The 18,437-nt window shown below is 39.6% G+C and overlaps 1 protein-coding gene across 5 annotated transcripts in view; it reads right to left on the reverse strand.

The window, feature by feature from the left end:
- Positions 1-4,652: 4,652 nt before the first annotated feature.
- The window catches only part of LOC125231003 (insulin receptor substrate 1), a 63,333-nt gene continuing 49,548 nt past the window's right edge, over positions 4,653-18,437 (reverse strand). For all 5 annotated transcript variants that reach the window (XM_048136332.1, XM_048136331.1, XM_048136330.1 and 2 more), the window contains 5 exons: positions 13,557-13,704; positions 12,741-12,925; positions 11,442-11,654; positions 8,872-8,968; positions 4,653-7,722 (listed from right to left, as the gene is read on the reverse strand). In XM_048136332.1, the coding sequence (XP_047992289.1) occupies positions 7,537-7,722; positions 8,872-8,968; positions 11,442-11,654; positions 12,741-12,925; positions 13,557-13,704 (829 nt within the window). In that variant the 3' untranslated portion in view covers positions 4,653-7,536. The remainder of the gene's footprint in view (positions 7,723-8,871; positions 8,969-11,441; positions 11,655-12,740; positions 12,926-13,556; positions 13,705-18,437) is intronic.

An 18,437-nucleotide genomic window follows, 5' to 3' on the forward strand; every position in this document is an offset into this window, starting at 1 on the left:
ATATCTCAAATACAGAGGCGATATAGAGAGAGTTGACGATTGGCTATATAGTGTGAATTTTCTGAGATGAACTTTTCGCTTTAGCCGTAATCTGTTAAACAAAAGCCTTTGTGTCTATTGTACACGGCGGCTAGCTCCCCTTTCCACAGCACGTGCTAAAGTCTCAGTGTAGTTAAAAAGCAACTATCATGATAGCAATAAGGTCCAAATTTATTAAAGTTTGCAGTATGCAGGTAACTTTTTTTGAAGATGACAAAACGTGTTATCTCCGAAAGGGCTTTTTTCGGATTTGAACCTTATTACTGTCATGATAGTTGCTTTTTAACTACACTGAGACTATAGCACGTGCCGTTTAAACGGGAGCTAGCCGCCGTGTACAATAGACACAAAGGCCTTTGTTTAACAGATTACGGCTAAAGCGAAAAGTTCACCTCAGAAAATTCATACTATACCCATTTGAGAATCAATAAATAACGGTTTTAACATTAAAAATTTGGTGTTATCTCAGTCAGGCATTTTATACAGGTCCCATTACTTCTTAATGAATAAACGTTTTATTAAGAGCGTGGCAAAAGCGTATCAGCTAAACTATCTAAGGATAGTCTGCGTTAAAAAGGAATATCAGTTCTATGGTTATGATCATAAGACTCAATTCGCATGTAATCCTCAGACTAAGATAAGAGATTTACGTGACAAGTTTTTTTACGACTTCAAACCTTATGTTATTAGAATTATTTTTAGTTTCGTAGAAAGCGCCTTAACAAGGATTATTATTTCCAATTATAATCCCGAATGACATTTTTAGCGTGTAAAATACCATTTTTTGACAACAGATGGCGTTGTAATCAAATCATAGTTCTATTTTCAAACATAATCAATGATTTGGACAAGTTTGACCGCCACCATAGGCCGCCTTTCTATGTGAATGATAAGGCTGATTAATTGATTATCAATCGTAAATAATCTTGACACGTCCCCTTAACAATGTTTTAGTTTTGAACACAAAAGACTAGTCTGGTCGTTGGAATGTGACATCCATTCTGTTTAGTTGACAGCGTATCTGACATTTTGAGGTCTATAAACGTGACAACCAGTGGACTACTTCACCACAGTGACATTGATGCTGCCTATTTCTGGGTTGATAAGTAGCACTGTTACTCAGCGTCAATTTATTTATTTAACCTTTATTGCACAACATAAAGTACAAATGGCGAACTTAATGCCTTAAGGCATTCTCTACCAGTCAACCAAACCAAACAGAAACTTACAATTGGTGCGGAAAATAAAACAGAAATTTAAATAGATATAAGTCACTATCTAAATACTATATGCATCATCAACATACATCGGGGTTTTGGGAGCGGGAATGAATTCGTGTATTTGTAACTCTGTTTATATCTTAGTCATTAGAATTACTGAAATATATATTTAAGTATGTAACTGGTTCCAAATGTACTTAGAAATGTTAAAGTAATGTTTATCTTTTTCACCATTTTTGGGCTAGTGTAAATCAATATTTCCTTGTCGGAGGAACAAATGTCACTGTCGAGCGACAATTGTCACTGTTATGAAATAGGCCACTGGTATGACAGATAAGTTGTAGACCACATTACAGTGACAAGGATCAGAAGTGTCAATGATACTAAACTGATTCTGCCTTTTTGCGGCGATTTTTGCCTTTCTTAATATTAAGGAGTAAAAAAATCATGCATACGGCAGCCGTGCCATGTAAGAATGCTTTCCATTAGTGTCATAAAAAACTTTTGATCTTTAACAGGGGCGGCTCACTCTGCGATTCTATCGCCGCGCTACAAGTACATGCCGGCGGCTGCGAATTCGCAGACCATTCAGTGGTGACGACCTTCGCGCGGCGCAATATACCTAATTCAATGCAGGCTGCTCGCGTACGGTCCGTTTGTTAATGTAGGTAAAAATTTTAATGGCGACGTTTTGTGAACATCAAAGGAGTGAGCCTTCTGTACAGTACTGTTATATATTCTGTGTTTTTAACAAATACTTTCATGAAATCAAGTATATGATACTCGTATACTTATTCCAGTAGGTACTAGGTAGTAAAAGCAAAGGGCTAAAAATGGTTAGAGTAATGTCATCTCACTCTAGCAAATATATATCTCCTGCTCATGCTTTGGAGGTTTTAGAAATATAAATCGACGTAGGCAGCGATAGCATATTTTCGGATGCACAAGATGTAAAATAAGGGTTCCGTTTTTCATTTTTGAGGTACGGAAACCTAAAAATATCTATTGATACCCTCTGATCCTTGTTACAATAATCAAAATGTTTCAGATTTACTCTAAAAATATTAAATATGCGATTGAGTAAAGAAAAAGCTCACGTTTATAGAACACGTGCGAAAAGGTCGCAATATGGAGGGCCCTTTTACTTACAAGACTATTTTTGACCATCTCACGTAAAAGGTACTAACATTATCGCTTACCATAGGGGTGAAATTTGCTCGTGTCTTCATATGAATAAATTGTTAGAACGTCCTTATAGTCAAGCGACAAAGTTGTACCTTCTTGAGAATGCCACATTAAAATTGCACTTATACAAACGAAGATTGCGGAACTATTGTTTTTGTATAACGATCACTTAAATCTATTTTATACAGCGTATTATAATACAATAACGAAAACGATTTTCGGAAAAATAAAAACAGTGTTGTCGACTCTATGGTGTCAAAATAAGCCAATTAAAAAAAAGCTCACTGGAGCTAAATAATACGTTGGTAAATAATTGTGGTAACTGCTATTAAAACGATAAAATTATTAAAATATCATTTCATTACCAATACTAATGGATATATCCATTAAAATAAAATTAACAATAAAAGGAACAATCGGTGGATAAAAAATGCATAAAATTGTGACGTTCACATGCAAGGATGCCACATTGTCTAAGATAGTTTTACATTGACAATAGACAAGGCGGAATATTTTTGACAACGAGAACATTGAAATAAAACAGTAACACTTTGACCGGAGGTCACAGAGCCGACACACAATAACCAAGTATGATATCCATGCATTTCATTCCATGCTACAATGTGTTACGAAACATTGATACTTTTACAAGTTTTGTATCAAATAAGATACAAATCGACTTAATCTTTTTCATACACAGAACGTAACCTCTCGAACTATGTATCATATATTATACATCCGAGAGCTGACGTTGGACTATAAAGCCATGCTATATTTATCTTAGTATTAGCTGCAACTTTAGTTTTTCATTATCCTTTTTCATATTGATACATATAATAGATTTTTGCAATAGTTAAAAATCTATAGACATCATTACATATATAAATCAATACTCCGTAACACATTTCGATTTTTAAAGTTTGTAAAGCCTTAAACGAAAATACTTCGACAATATATAACAACTCGAAATAAATACCACTCATAACAAAGAAAATAAGCGATCTACCTGTTTTAAAATCTCAAACGCTGGTGAAATATATAATTCACAATATAATTTGGGTGTGAACACTGTGAACAGATACTTTATTGAACACATCGTTTACGTACATAAAGTCTGAGCCTGTTTGAGAGAAAATATCCTAAGACCATAAAGCTGAGTTTAGACCAGTATTGCTGCAAGTTTTGAGACGCAACTATAGGTAAAAGTGAGTGGCAAATATCTGCATCTCTTTCTTGCATATACTTCTGTCTCAAAACTTGCAGCAATAACTTGCACGTCTAAACTCAGCTTAAGGTGTTGTATTACAATTAATTGTAGTAAGGATGTATGGAAAGCTACTAAGACCTACCACAAAGGATGATTCAATTTTGGCGATAGACCCTCATATCTGAAGTCGCATTAGGAAACATCTAGATCATTCAATTCTAAACAAGCTCAGAGTATTTCATTTATAACTTGACTACACTCTTAACAAGTAATCAACCGATTTTTAAACCATATCGATTTCGTATCTCTAAAATCGATTGTCAGCCTTACATTCGTTTTCATTGTATTTAATTTTTATTTATATGTGATTACTTGTTAATTTATAAAATTGATATCCATTCGTGATTATATGATCGAAAACTTATCCAAAATTTAACAAGCGAGGTTATTGGAAGCCACTTTAAATTAAAAAAAGTATATAACCTTTTTTATGAACGATTTTTCTTAGCGATATAAACTTAAACTTTTTTACTGCTCGTGTATCCAATATGATACATTCAAAAATACAGTACTTAAAAATAAACAATAAATCATTATAATCAGGAATGGATCAAATAGCCAAGTACAGGCCAACAACAAACAGTAACAGTGTAGAAATATCTATTTTACTCGTGTGGTAAAAATTGCACAATACTCTAGTGAACAGAGTATTCTAAGAACACAATAGGTAGTATATCGTAGGGAACTTAAACTGAGTGTGCTACGTTAGGCCTCCATCACAACCCTGGCACAGGGGCCCGACTTCACGTCAGGCATATAGGCACTGGTCCCACCGCGAGCTAGTAAGCTACGAGTTATCGGCTATAAAAACGAACAAAAGATAAGCACTCCCGTGCAAATAAAAGAAACAAGGCGACATTGATAGCTAACCGCTGGGCGAGTAACTATAAACATCGCCGTGTCTCTTTTATTTACGCAGGAGTGATTATCTTTTGTTCGTTTTTATAGCCGATAGCTCATAGTTTACTAGCTCGCGGTGGGACCAGTGCCTTAAGCGATTTTCTTCATTTTTGCACTTTTTTCTAAGAATTTTTAACACGTCGCACATATGCGATATCCAGCATGTTTATTTTAACATTGGAACCTTCTCTTGTCTAATAGAAAAATAAGTCATTGTCCTTTATGAATGACTCTCGGCTTTGGACAATGCTTCCGTTTCGTTGAGGCATGGCAGAAAAAAATACAATTAATTTGAAAATCGCTTTACAACTCCCTATGTTACCTCCTAAGGCCTGCTACAAACATACAGACAACGAAGGTTGAACCTTTGAAGCTATACATATGAATTTATTTTGTTCTGCTTTAAAATTCATGTATAATTCTGATTTGTATGCAAAATCTTAGGAGGTTATTTTATATATTTTAAATTATTTATGTTCTTTCCTTTGCCACTGTTGTTACCTGCGCACATTTATTTTATATTTTTATTGCTTTTTGCATTCCGCTATTGTACTAGAAGTAGTAATTTCAAGTTATAAATATAGACAGACGATAATAACTATAAGTACACGTATAGAACAATTATAATAAACGATTAATATTGCCAGAGACAATTAAAAAAAATACTAGTAATAACTATGTATGGAGATTACCAGTCGTTACTTTAATTGTCTCGGACATTACATAGCAATATGAATGATGATGAATTAATAATATAGAAATATTTCTTTAGTTTCCAGCGAAATTAATGTTACATAATTATCATACTTTCTAAAACATCTTTTATATCCGCTGTACAAACACATACACTTTTAAAATGGATATCGCACATTCAATTTCGATATTTTTAATACATGCGTACCGTTTTTTAATAACATTAATAACGAAATATAATTAATTGTATCAGAAGCTAGCGAGAAGATTTAGAGCGTTTCGTAACTTGAAAAATAGAAAATAAATGTGAATACATTTTACTTTACACAGTACAGATATAAAAGTAGGACAGTGACACAGGCAACGGCATACAACATGCAGCATGCACGCGATAATTTCCATTGAAACTTCCTACTTTTTTCTTTTTACTATGACTCTAGCCAGGCGCTCTTACAAGAATAGAGAGAGATGGGATCATTTTAAACTATACGTTTTCGTATTCCATCTCCCTTCGATTCCGTATCTTCAAAGCTAGAACATCGATTCTTGATATCATCTTACATTAACAACAGTCTCTCGTAATGGGCGCTGCGAACTGTTTAAATGGAGATTTTTAAAATCAATTACGACCCGGATAAAAGGCATTTTGTAGTTCTGGTTTAAAATGTTTTATTAACCACATTATTGTTCAACATTTTAATTTAGTAATTTTATAGGTTACATTATACCTAATAGAACGCGTTATGTCAGAAGCTTTGACAAATATCAAATACAGATTATTTTAGGGTTCTGAAACCTAAGTTTGATTTTTAAATAGAAAAGTTTTATCCTTTCGTATATTTTACAAATTAGTCTTCTCATTTAAACAGTCGCTTGCCCGCGTGCCAATTCTCTCAATCATTTTAACCGACTTAACACAAAGTTGCAGTCGACTGTAACTTCGCCTTGTACCGACAATTGTGATCCGCAGGCTTACACATACGTTTCTTCGTATTTCGGTTTTCTTCGTATTTTTCCGGAAACGTTCGTATTTGTCATGCTAGTTCAGTCAATGTCAGTACATCTTGTACTGAGACTGACTGAGATAGCATGACACGTTCGAACGTTTCCGTAACAATACGAAGGCAAAACTTTTCGCACTAGATCTATACGCATATAATAAACGACGGGCTGTTCCGTGCATCAACATGCTTATTACAAAAACTGGACACTATACATGTCGTCTTCCTCTCTCCGCCTGGGGTTAGCACATGATTCTCGTGAGAGTATGTCGTTGCGAGATAGACTACCCGTTGTTATGTCATTAATACAGTTAGACCAAAGACATATATAACTCCGTATAGACAGATAAAGTCTAAGAAAAAAAACGTACCTCAGTACCATACAGATGTGCGGTGGACTAGATGGCATTACACCTTTGGGGTACGCTCAGCTAGATGACGCTAATATGCTGACATTTTAACACATCAAATCAAGAATAATAATCAAGCTAAGCTAAGAATATGGGCGAAATTTTCAACTGTTCAAAATTTTTAAGCCTGTGTCAAGAGATGGCAGTCTATGCACTGTGATTACACATTTTACTTCGACAGTAATTCTCTTTAATACTTGATCCTCTTTGGTTAGACAGAGACGTGTCATCTATCTCGCGGCGACATACTCCCGCGGCAATCATGTGCTAGGCCCACTGTAGTAGTAATAGTGTGATTGATGAGCTTCTCATAGTTGACAGAGCTTGCGTGACTTTATTACACGCAGTCCCTCTTACTAACTACAGTAGCGAGCTGGCCAGGAGACATTATCACACAGTCGACAGTGACGCGTTCGCGCGCTAATAACGCTTACAGAAAGAACACCTCTAAATACACGTTGTGCTGTCGGTGGCGGTCCATAGTCGATCCAATTATCCACAGCACATACACATTATGCTATCCCTTTCCCTTTGCCCGTCGTCTCCAGTAGTGCGAACGGGCTAGGTATAGATGGCGATCTGTAGTCATGTCCACATACACGTTAGCTATCCTTCTCCCTCTACCTGTTGTCACCGGCAGCGCGAGCGGGCCAGGATATCAGTTACAGTCGACAGTGACACGGCCTATAAAATCACACAGAACACTTGTTAATACGTGCGTCGTACTGTCCCCCTGGCGTGTTAGTTGTCTGTGGCGGTCCATAGTCGCCGCTGTCCCCCTCCCTCTACCTGTGGTCTCCGGCACCGGCAGTGCGAGCGGGCTAGTTGTCGGCGGCGGCGGCGCTGGCGCCGGCGAGCTTCTCGCTGCGCAGGAAGTCGATCTGCGTGTAGACGCGGGGCGGCGCGGGCGCGGCGGCGGCGCGCGGGTCGAGGTCGAGCGCGGCGTAGTGCAGCCCGGGGGAAGGGGGGCGCGGGTCGAAGCGCGCCGGCCCCGACGCTGCGCCCGCCTGGAAGTAACACCCGCTTTAATCCTTATTCCCGATTATGTTAAAATAGTACATTACATCAGAGGCCGGGAAAATGAGGATTTCCGGCCAAGTGGGTATATACCGGATAGGGATACGAGGCCGGGAATCCGTTTTCACGCCGAGGCATGTATAAGTAGTGCTTTTCTCAAACATACAATGAAATAAAAAAAAATGCTCTAAAGGACAATATTTTATAAAAAAAAGTTACTTTGCAGGCCTAGGCCTAAAAAATAATATGAAATCCCTTTACAGTCCTCTCGAGTTGTTGCGCCCAAAAAGCGATACTTCCCAACCCATTTTAAGGAACGTAAAGACAATATTTCATTGCATGTTTGAGAAATAAATGTTTTTGCAAAAATTTAATTTTTTTACTGGTTGCAGAGAGGAAGATCCTACGGAAAATATTGGGCCCCAAACGAAGACCGAATGGAAGCTGGAGAATCCTTAGGAACAGTGAAATCGAAGACCTAGTGGCTGAACCTAACATCATAGGAGAGACTGAAGCACACAGACTCCGTTGGTTGGGCCATCTCGAGAGGATGGATGAGGATCGAAATGTGAAAAGAGCATACCTAGGTCGCCAAGCAGGAGGACGACCTGCCGGACGCCCTAGGTATCGCCGGAGCGACATGGTGGAGGCGGATCTGTGCGAACTCCAAGTCAAGAATTGGCGAGGGGTAGCGCAGGACCGAGAAAAATGGCGCTGTCACCAGTGTGAGGCCAAGTCTCATTTTGGGGCACTGAGCCAACGGAGTAAGTAAGTAAGTTAAACTAGTATGTTTATAAAATCACAATCAAAATACTTGCAAAACATTTTATACGACCCCGAAAACGAATACTACAAAGTCTCAAATGTATGTTGAGTTTTATGACCATTTTTAGGAACAATTAATGAATCTACGGTTGTACTCACGTTATTATATCGCGCGGCCAGTTTACGGAGTTTAGCCGTCGCGTGAACTCCTATATGCCTGCAGAGGGGCCTCCGAATTGGCCCGAAACATGTCGCAGCAATAGCAATATAATAACGTGAGTACAACCGTAGATTCATTAATTATTTGAATATGTCTCACGAAAGTTTAACGTGTATATTTTTAGGAATGTTTGTGAACCTTATGATGAAATTACCTTGACAATGGTCGGGTTGCCTTGCTTCTCCGAGTCAACACGGCTGGTTTGTCTGCTGAGCGCCACGTACGAAGGTGACGACGATAGCTCGGGACTTCTGAAAAAATAAACATAAATTAAAATCAAACTAGATATTACATTTTGTAATAAAATCACAAGTTAATTAAGCCATAATAGGTACCTACTTCATTAATAAAACGTTAATTTTTGTAAAAAAAAAATCAACTGGTTGGTTAACCAAACGACTGATAAACCTACGTAACAGATTTGTTAGCATAAGTGCCTAGAATTAAGAAAATGACATGTAAAATATCTTTTTATTAATAAATGATCGTATCGTGCCGTTGCTTTCGCAATGAATTCCAAGAATCGGGCATAGGTAACTAGTTTTCACGAAAGCTACTACAATCTGACAGTAGCTTTCGTAAAACCTAGCGCCTTCACCGTTTCTTAGGGTTTAGTACACAGGAGCAGGACATGATTAACCCCTGGAACGCCGTTGTCAAAAATTTGCTACCGAATTAATAACCGTCAATCTGTTAATTACAGTTTAAATTGTCTGGGACAGATCTGGAACAAGGCAGTCGAGATGTTAATAGCCGATTTATAGCTGAACTAATATTTGTCCACATGACTCTTGATTTCCTGACTCCAAGCAGGCAAGCATAGTCTCGCGATAAATGATAAAACATCAGGCCGTCCCTTTCGCACTATTTGTAAGTGCGATATGGACGGGCTTATGTTGTATCGTTTATCACGCGACGATGCTATCAGTGCAAGCTCCTAAGAGCTAAGACGCATGAAACAAAGGAAGATCAAACAACTACTCTAACGGCTCAAGGCAAGAGAAACCAAGGAGAGGGGTCGTGCGTGGTACAAGCAACTGAAGGCCTAACACATGATGGCCGCGAGATAGATGGCACGTCTTCTTCTAACTGTATTAATGACATAAGGACGGGTAGTCTATCTCACGGCGACATACTCTCGCAGCAATCATGTGCTAACCCTGCTCGGCCTGCAATGCTCCTATTGAGTTGGTGCATAAATCCTTGGACACTCGGATTTCATTACAGTTTTTCTAGGTTTCAATTCGGTTATACGCTAGAATAATCTATTATTCTACAGAATGTTCCAGGAGCTTTAGGCCAAGGGGTATAAAAGGGCGAGCGCGTTCCGACTTGTTCAGTTTAGTTTAAAATGGAACCGCGTCAACTACGAGCGATCATGCTTTATGAGCATAATCTAGGAATGAGTGCAAGGCAAACGGCTGAGAAAATTAACACTGCGTTTGGACAAGGCACTATTGCTCATTCCACAGTGAGTTATTGGTTTAAGTCTTTCGATAAGGGGGATACGAGTTGTGAAGACAAACCTCGCTCCGGCCGGCCAGTTGTCTTCGACGAAGACCTTCTACGCTCACATTTGGAAAGACATCCGGATGTGACTACCAGGGACTTGGAGAAGGAACTTGGTTATGACCATTCCACTATAATTCGGCACCTGCATGCAATGGGCCACAACAAAATATAATGAGTCGGTGGACACCTCACGCTTTGACAGACAGCGAGCGCGCAGCACGCGTGACCATATGCGAAAGTCTCGTCCTGCAACCACACAGACAAGACTTTCTCAGGTCCATTGTGACTGTCGACGAATCCTGGGTTCACTACAACAACAAAACGCGGCAGGCCTATTGGGTTCCACGCGGAGAAAAGGCGCCAACGGAACCAAAGCCAGAACGTCATGGACCAAAGATAATGTTATCAGTTTTCTGGGATTGGCAGGGCATTCTCTATTGGGAATTGTTGGACGAGAAGCAGACTGTTAACACGACTATTTATGAAAAGCAACTGCAAAAGTTAGCCTCAGAAATAGCGACTAGGCGTCCAAAAAGGCTGTCTGTATCGCTTCTTCAAGACAACGCTCGACCACATACTGCGAAGTCTGTCCGCCATATTCTGGAAAAGCTGAACTGGACAGTAGTACCTCACCCACCATACAGTCCTGATATTTCGCCATCGGACTATTGTCTATTTCGGGCTCTAAAGTTACATTCTGAAAACTATGAACAACTCCAAGACGATATAGCCAAGTTTTTTGACCACCAGCCTCCTGCTTTTTGGGAACACGGCATAATGTCTTTGCCAGAGAGATGGTTACATGTCGTTGAACATGACGGCCATTATATTGTGGATTAATATTTCTTTATTAATAGATAAAATTATTTTTAATAAATGTGTATGAGTGTCCAAGAACGTATGCACCAACCTGATAGAATTTGGCCACAGAGCCCTCTCCTGACTATAAAGTTGGTCTATCCACCCTTTTAGTAGAATGCTGGGTCTTTAGCTTAGTCTGTAGAAACTTCCTCGGAGATCTCCCTGAGCGTGGTGGGAGCTCACAAGAGCCAAGAATCACACACAAATGAAGATCAAACATCTAGTCTAGCCAAATGGATCCATTGGGAGAAGAGAGATTCATGACTCTCATGGCCGGGGTCTGGGTTGCATCTACAATTTTACCACATTAATTTACTCCTACCTAACGTATAAAGTAGAAACTACACTCACTTCCTTGGACACTCCTCGGAGATCTCCCTGAGCGTGGTGAGCGGGTGATGCTCCGGCGCCGGATCCGGTTTAGTCTCCGGTCGCGTCGGCGGCCGCGCCGGTTCCGGCGAGGAGCTATCCCCCGGCGACTCCAGCGTGAGGGGGAAAAGCGTGTCCGACAGTATGGACCGGGTCTGCGGGGAGGAGGCCAGCACTGCCGGCCGGAGGGGCGTTCTGAAACAAGGTTAGGTTTAAGAGCCAGTTGCATCAACCACATTTGACAGACACATCATCGTCACGCAGCAGACGTCTATGGAACTTCCCATACAATAAAATTTTACTTATGCTTTTAGGGTGCCAGACGGTTTAGTGCAACCGGCCCTAAAGCTTGTCGTATGTGTGCTTTCCGACAGAGAATATCACACAGCATTCGTCGGAGTGCAACAACGCTGATTACCAATGGAACGTTTAAGTTAAAATCAACACATAGGAATAAGAAAAAACAATGCGAAACAAACAACCAAAAAACTACAAAACTACTTTTGAACCAAGAAAAAGCGTTATTGGCAATAGAGTATTGTTCCAACATTTAGTGGCTACATAGCGGTAGCTGCCTTGAAAGATAGCTGACTGTGTCGAGTAGTTTATTTAACCTTGAGCTAAAGCTCAATTCGACGTAGCCATCAAAGGTAGTAGCGACGTGAGCTGGCGAGAGGGTTCCGAGCCACATCTCCACATAGCCTTCCTCGCGCGTATGCGATCTTGACGGGGGAAAATTGTTCCATCGTCGCGTGACAGCATAGCGAAAGCTGCTACCAAATCTAGCCGGACTAGATAAGGAAAAATGTAATCTTGTGAAAGTGATGAATATTTTTTGTGTAGTCTTACCTACACCTACCTACCTACCTTACCTACCTTAGGTAAGGTGAGGTAGGTGGCTCTAGCCAAGGTTCATCTCGACAGCCATCAGGCGTAGTAGCGGCGCGTGGAGGTGACCGCCCGTGCTGTCTTCTTCCCGCCTGTACGAACTTGGCGGGGGAATATTGTTCCATCATCGCGTGGCAGCATAGCGAAAGCTGCTACGAACTAGTCGTGTCGAAGGGATAGGAGGGAATTTATTAGTCTTACCTAGAGCCAAGACTCATCTCGACGTAGCCATCAGGGGTAGTAGCGACGCGTGGAGGTGACAGCCCGTGCTGTCTTCTTCCCGCCTATGCGAACTTGGCGGGGGAATATTGTTCCATCATCGCGTGGCAGCATAACGAAAGCTGCTACGAACTAATCGTGTCGAAGGGATAGGAGGGAATTTATTAGTCTTACCTAGAGCCAAGATTCATCTCGACGTAGCCATCAGGCGTAGTAGCGACGCGAGGAGGCGAGAGCCCCAGGGCTCCGGGCCGCATCTCCACGTAGCCCGCGCTGTCTTCTTCTCGCGTGTGCGGCCGCGGGACTGAAGGCCGAGGGTGCACGAAGCCGGCCGCTGGAGGCGTTCGGGATACGATCACCTGAGAAGTAAATAATTGCAAACAATTTAGCTTTTTTATCAAAACTGTTTTATACAAAAATAACGAAATAAATGACTTATTTTATACGGAAATAACGGAAAAGAACGTTGTTCTGATGCTACATTGTTAAAGCGAACAACTATGGTAAAAGCGGCCATGCGGCATGATTGGTCTGTCTTTTGTTACCTTGACTAGCGTATTTGCACCGACACGATATCACACGGTTGTCAACTGTTTTCTCTCTAAGAGCAAGGGAGAGCACGATACCGTCTATATCCATCTCACTCTTACCTTGGCCGGGGCGGGCTCGGGATGCGAGGTCTAGTTCCATGAGGTCATCAGCTGACGTCCGCGGCAATATCGGCTCATATTTGCACAGACGAGGTATCTCTCGATTATCAATTGTTTCTCTCGAAGAGCAAGCGAGAGCGCGCTCCGTTCTGTATCCATCTCACTCTTACCTTGGCCGGGGCGGGCTCGGGATGCGAGGTCTAGTTCCATGAGGTCATCAGCTGACGTCCGCGGCAATATCGGCTCATAATTGCACAGACGAGGTATCTCTCGATTATCAATTGTTTCTCTCGAAGAGCAAGCGAGAGCGCGCTCCGTTCTGTATCCATCTCACTCTTACCTTGGCCGGGGCGGGCTCGGGATGCGAGAAGTCTAGTTCCATGAGGTCATCAGCTGACGTCCGCGGTAGTAGCGGCGCGGACGAGGAAGCGCGCGCACCTGATTTGTGCACGGGCGCAGGTATGACTCTGTTGTTGCGGGCGCCGACACTGTAATCACATACTTAGTTAGCCTACAGTTCTCAATTTTATTACACTCAAGTTAAATCATAAACTGAAATAGATATCACTAAAAAAGGGACCAAGTCCCCTGGCAGCCGAGCTGAGAAAAACTTATGCGGCTGACGTCCTTACCACAAGAGCACCTGGCCACGGCGGCACCTATTCCAAATCCCTGCCGTGTCGGACATCTTTGAAAGGCTAGTCGCCTAAGAAAGCTACGCTTGGTGCCAAGCAAAGACATATGTAACTTCGTTATAGACAATATAAAGTCTAAGAAAAAAACGTACCTCAGAACCATAAAGAAAAAGGTGCGGTGTCCTAGAACACCTTTGGGGGACACTCGGCTAGATGGCGCTAATATTAATATTTGACATTTTAACACATATCATAGATAAATCAAGAAAGATTGGTAACTCAGTACATCGCTACATGGCCTACTTAAACGCGAGTTATCGTCGCTGGTACCTCTTAGTTTTCGAGTTATTTACAGATGGCGCTATTTTCAATGTTTAAAAGTGCCGTCTAGTGAGATAATAATTAATTACATTGCCGAGTAACCATAACTGAATATGATTCAATATTTCGAGGCGGCGGCACCTCGTTTTTTGGCTCAGGGGTTAGAGTATTTGACTTGCATTTTTGAGATCTCAGGTTCGAGACCCAGCTCCGTTTTTTTTTTAAATTTGTTTAAAAATAATTATGTTGTTGTTTTTCACTTTTTTTATCTACCTAGTTGAATATTAGAAAAATAAAATATGATGTGAATTTGAATCATAGAAAAGTAAGTATAAATTTTTCGCGCCTACTTGTTGTATGTGTGTTTATAAAACCGATAGGCCCATAGGGAAGTACCTATCTTATCTACCTACTCGACTCTCCAATCACTTGCCGCCGTGTCAAGAGGATCATGTACTAAAGGACTGAAGTGTTTTTTTGCAACGATTATGGTCCAAGAGCTGGCAGGATTTTGGAGTAGGTCCATGAGGCAACCTGGAAAGGTGCTCAGATGCTTCTCTAATCATAACCAACACCGAGTTTAACGCCGAGTGTGGAGTTGAAAAACGAGCGAGTGTAAGGATTCTATAGGTGAACCACGAGCGAAGCGAGTGGTTCGAGAGTAGAATCCTGAACTTGCGAGTTTTTTAACACACGAGAAGTAAAATACATTTGCACCCGAGTGTAACACAAAACTTTTCCCCTCACTATAGCGAGGAAACTACAAGGCAAAAAAATGCGTTTATCACTGCTTCCAGTAGTTCCACAGGTGGTAAATCATCTTTATTACCAGATTCACCTGCTTTTATCAATTTTAAAGCAGTTTATTTGACTTTATTCAAGGTCAAATTACTTTACCCACTAGTGGATAAAATGCGTTTTTACCCGCTGGTATTAAAGGACAAAACACGTGTTTCCGAGCTAGTGAGGGGAAAAATATTTCTATTCTATTCTATTCTATATGTATATTGATCATATCGAAAAAACGTACATAACCTTTCTTGTAGGATATTTTATGTAGATATTTTCTGTTAAACATATATATTTTTTGCTGTGGGCCACCGTTTACGAGTTATTTACGAAAAACTAAAAAAATTACTTTCAAGATCGAATGGTAGGGTACGGAACCCACCTCATGTCATGGCATTATTTTTCCATGGCTATTTAGACCCTCATCTTTTACTGGTAAAAATGACAGATTGCCTCTAGAACCATTTTTGGTTCTTTTTTTACCACTTTGCACTGTTCTGGCACGGTGAAGGACCCGGCCAAATGATCTGGCATAAATACCATGCGACTTCTAGTCATACTAAGTTATGAAAAAAAAGCTGCACTTTTGGATGGAAGCAAGCCGCTTTGCATGGTGATAGTAGACATCATAGTAAACGATTTTTTCCGAGGATATTGAAATTTCATCCCTTAGGAAGCCGAGCGTAGCGAGGTGTTTTATGAAAATTAAAAAAATTCTATCTTTTTATTGTGTAGTCCGATTTTGACAAAACGTATCTCAAATGAAAGGTATTAATTTGTGTAATTAAAAAAAATACAAAGAAAAAATTTTTGAAAGAAAAGTAAGAAAAAAATTAAAAAAAAAGTAAATTTACGTCTCGCACTGAATAACTTCAAAGAATGACAGACAAAATGTACTATCAGCTGCAAAAGTGGATGGCGAATTTATCAATGAATTCATTCATAATTTCTCCATACACTTTTGCAGTTGATAGTACAATGTCGATATGCGAGTTTTTTTAAATCAAAGACAGATAAATTTGTAGTTGAAAACTGAAGACCACATTGAAATCGGAGTAGCATTTTTTAAGATACAAGTTGCCAAAGTTGGGAAAGATCGCTTTATATGGCCACTTTGAAATTCCTATGCCAGAAAGTCAGAAATAATATGTTTTTCTGACACAGAAAAATACATAGTAACAGTACACATCAAAATAGAATTAAAAATTCCAAGGATATTATAATTTCATCCCTTAGAACGACGAGCGCAGCGAGGTCGAAAAAAATCTCTTTTTTTTTACGTCGTCCGATTTTGACAAAACATGTTTCATTTGAAAGGTATTGCTTTATGTAACTTAAAAAAAAATATTGAAAAAAATTGGGAAAAAAATGAAATGAAATTTTTATATCCTTGTAAAAAAATGTTTATAATGATGTCTATTACCTATGCACACTTTTAACTGTAAGAAAAATATAATGTTTCTGACTTTCTGGCTAAGGAATTTATAAGCGACCATATAAACAAACTAAGCCAACTTTGACAACTTGCATCTTAAAAACTACTGATTCGATTTCGATTCGGTTTTTAGTTTATAATCATGCATTTATTTGTCTTTAATTTAAAAAAATCATATATCGAAATTATACACCGTGTCTACCGTTTTTTGCGGTTATTCAGTGTGATACGAAAATTAAGGTTTTTTTTTAAATCTTACATTTTTTTTTTCCAATTTTTTTCAATATTTTTTTTAAGTTACATAAAGCAATACCTTTCAAATGAAACATGTTTTGTCAAAATCGGACGACGTACAAAAAAATTAGATTTTTTTTTCGGTTTTCGTAACCGACCTCGCTACGCTCGTCGTTCTAAGGGATGAAATTATAATATCCTCGGAATTTTTAATTTTATTTTGATGTGTACTGTTACTATGTATTTTTCTGTGTCAGAAAAACATATTATTTCTGACTTTCTGGCAAAGGAATTTCAAAGTGGCCATATAAAACGATCTTTCCCAACTTTGGCAACTTGTATCATAAAAAATGCTAATCTGATTTCGATGCGGTCTTCAGTTTTCAACTAAAAATTTATCCATCTTCGATTAGAAAAAACTCGTATATCGACATTGTACATTTTGTCTGTCATTCTTTGAAGTTATTCAGTGCGAGACGTAAATTTACTGTTTTTATTTTTTCTTACTTTTCTTTCAATTTTTTTTCTTGTATTTTTTTTAAATTACACAAATCAATACCTTTCATTTGAGATACGTTTTGTCAAAATCGGACGATACAATAAAAAGATAGAATTTTTTTCATTTTCATAAAACACCTCGCTACGCTCGGCTTCCTAAGGGATGAAATTTCGATATCCTCGGAAAAAATCGTTTACTATGATGTCTACTATCACCATGCAAAGCGGCTTGCTTCCTTCCAAAAGTGCAGCTTTTGGCCAAAAATTCTCCATAACAAGTATGACTATTCTGAGGAACTCTAATTTCACTTTTTAATAATTCCAGGTTGCCTCAAACACCTTTTTTGGGCCTCAAAAAATTAAATCTTTAAAAATTTATAGCTCGATAAAGCCAGACTTGCAGACCTGATGTTCTGAGCACCTTTCCAGGTTGCCTCAAGGACCTACTCCAAAACTCTGCCAGCTCTCCGTCTATTATGACCATATAAGCAGCGACTCAGCGAGTGTCCTTCGAAGACCTGGCAAGCAATTATGGTCGCTCGATAAGTGATAAAATAGCAGGCCGTCCCAATCGCACTATATGTAAGTGCGATAGGGACGGCCTGATATTTTATCGTCTATCGCGCGACCATGCTGGTTGCGCAGATCCGTCGGTAAAGCAGTGTTGCACCTATGGCTCGGGAGAAAAGGCGAATTAGCAAGCGGCTCCATCGGTAAAGCAGTCCGCGGCGACAGATATTCGTCGACAAGCGGTCATGATTGGAATATTGGCCAATGACGAGACAGCTGTCAACATGGCGGAAACAGTTGTCGGCACGATGTAAACATTGCAACAAAATACTTAATACGATAATGTAGATGATATGAAGACGAAAACTACTAAAAAAACCTTTAAAGTTTATGTGACGTAGAAACGCAGGCGTTAATAGACTCTGGCAGTGGATATAACCTAATCAACAAAAACTCTTTCGACGAATTTAAAGTGGATTGCGTGAGTGAGAACTTCACTGTTTCTGATCGCGATGGTACTGTTAGGAAAACGTCGAGCATTTGGTTGTCGAGTATACAGACTAAGGAAGCGCCGATCGAGCTCAAGATCACTCTGAAAGATGATAATTATCCCTGTGGCGAAATGAAGAGCTCAATGCGACTAAACAGCTGATTTTATAGCCAATAGTCAATCGTTTATTGCAAGAACATAGTGAGATTACATAAGATGATAACATTGAAAAGCAGTTCTTATGTTCTACCAAGCAAGGCATGCAATATTTAACAATTATTTAAAGTATGTACAATAAAATGTCAATAT

Source organism: Leguminivora glycinivorella, chromosome 11, assembly GCF_023078275.1.
Source record: "Leguminivora glycinivorella isolate SPB_JAAS2020 chromosome 11, LegGlyc_1.1, whole genome shotgun sequence".
NCBI classification, from domain to species: Eukaryota; Metazoa; Arthropoda; class Insecta; order Lepidoptera; family Tortricidae; genus Leguminivora; species Leguminivora glycinivorella.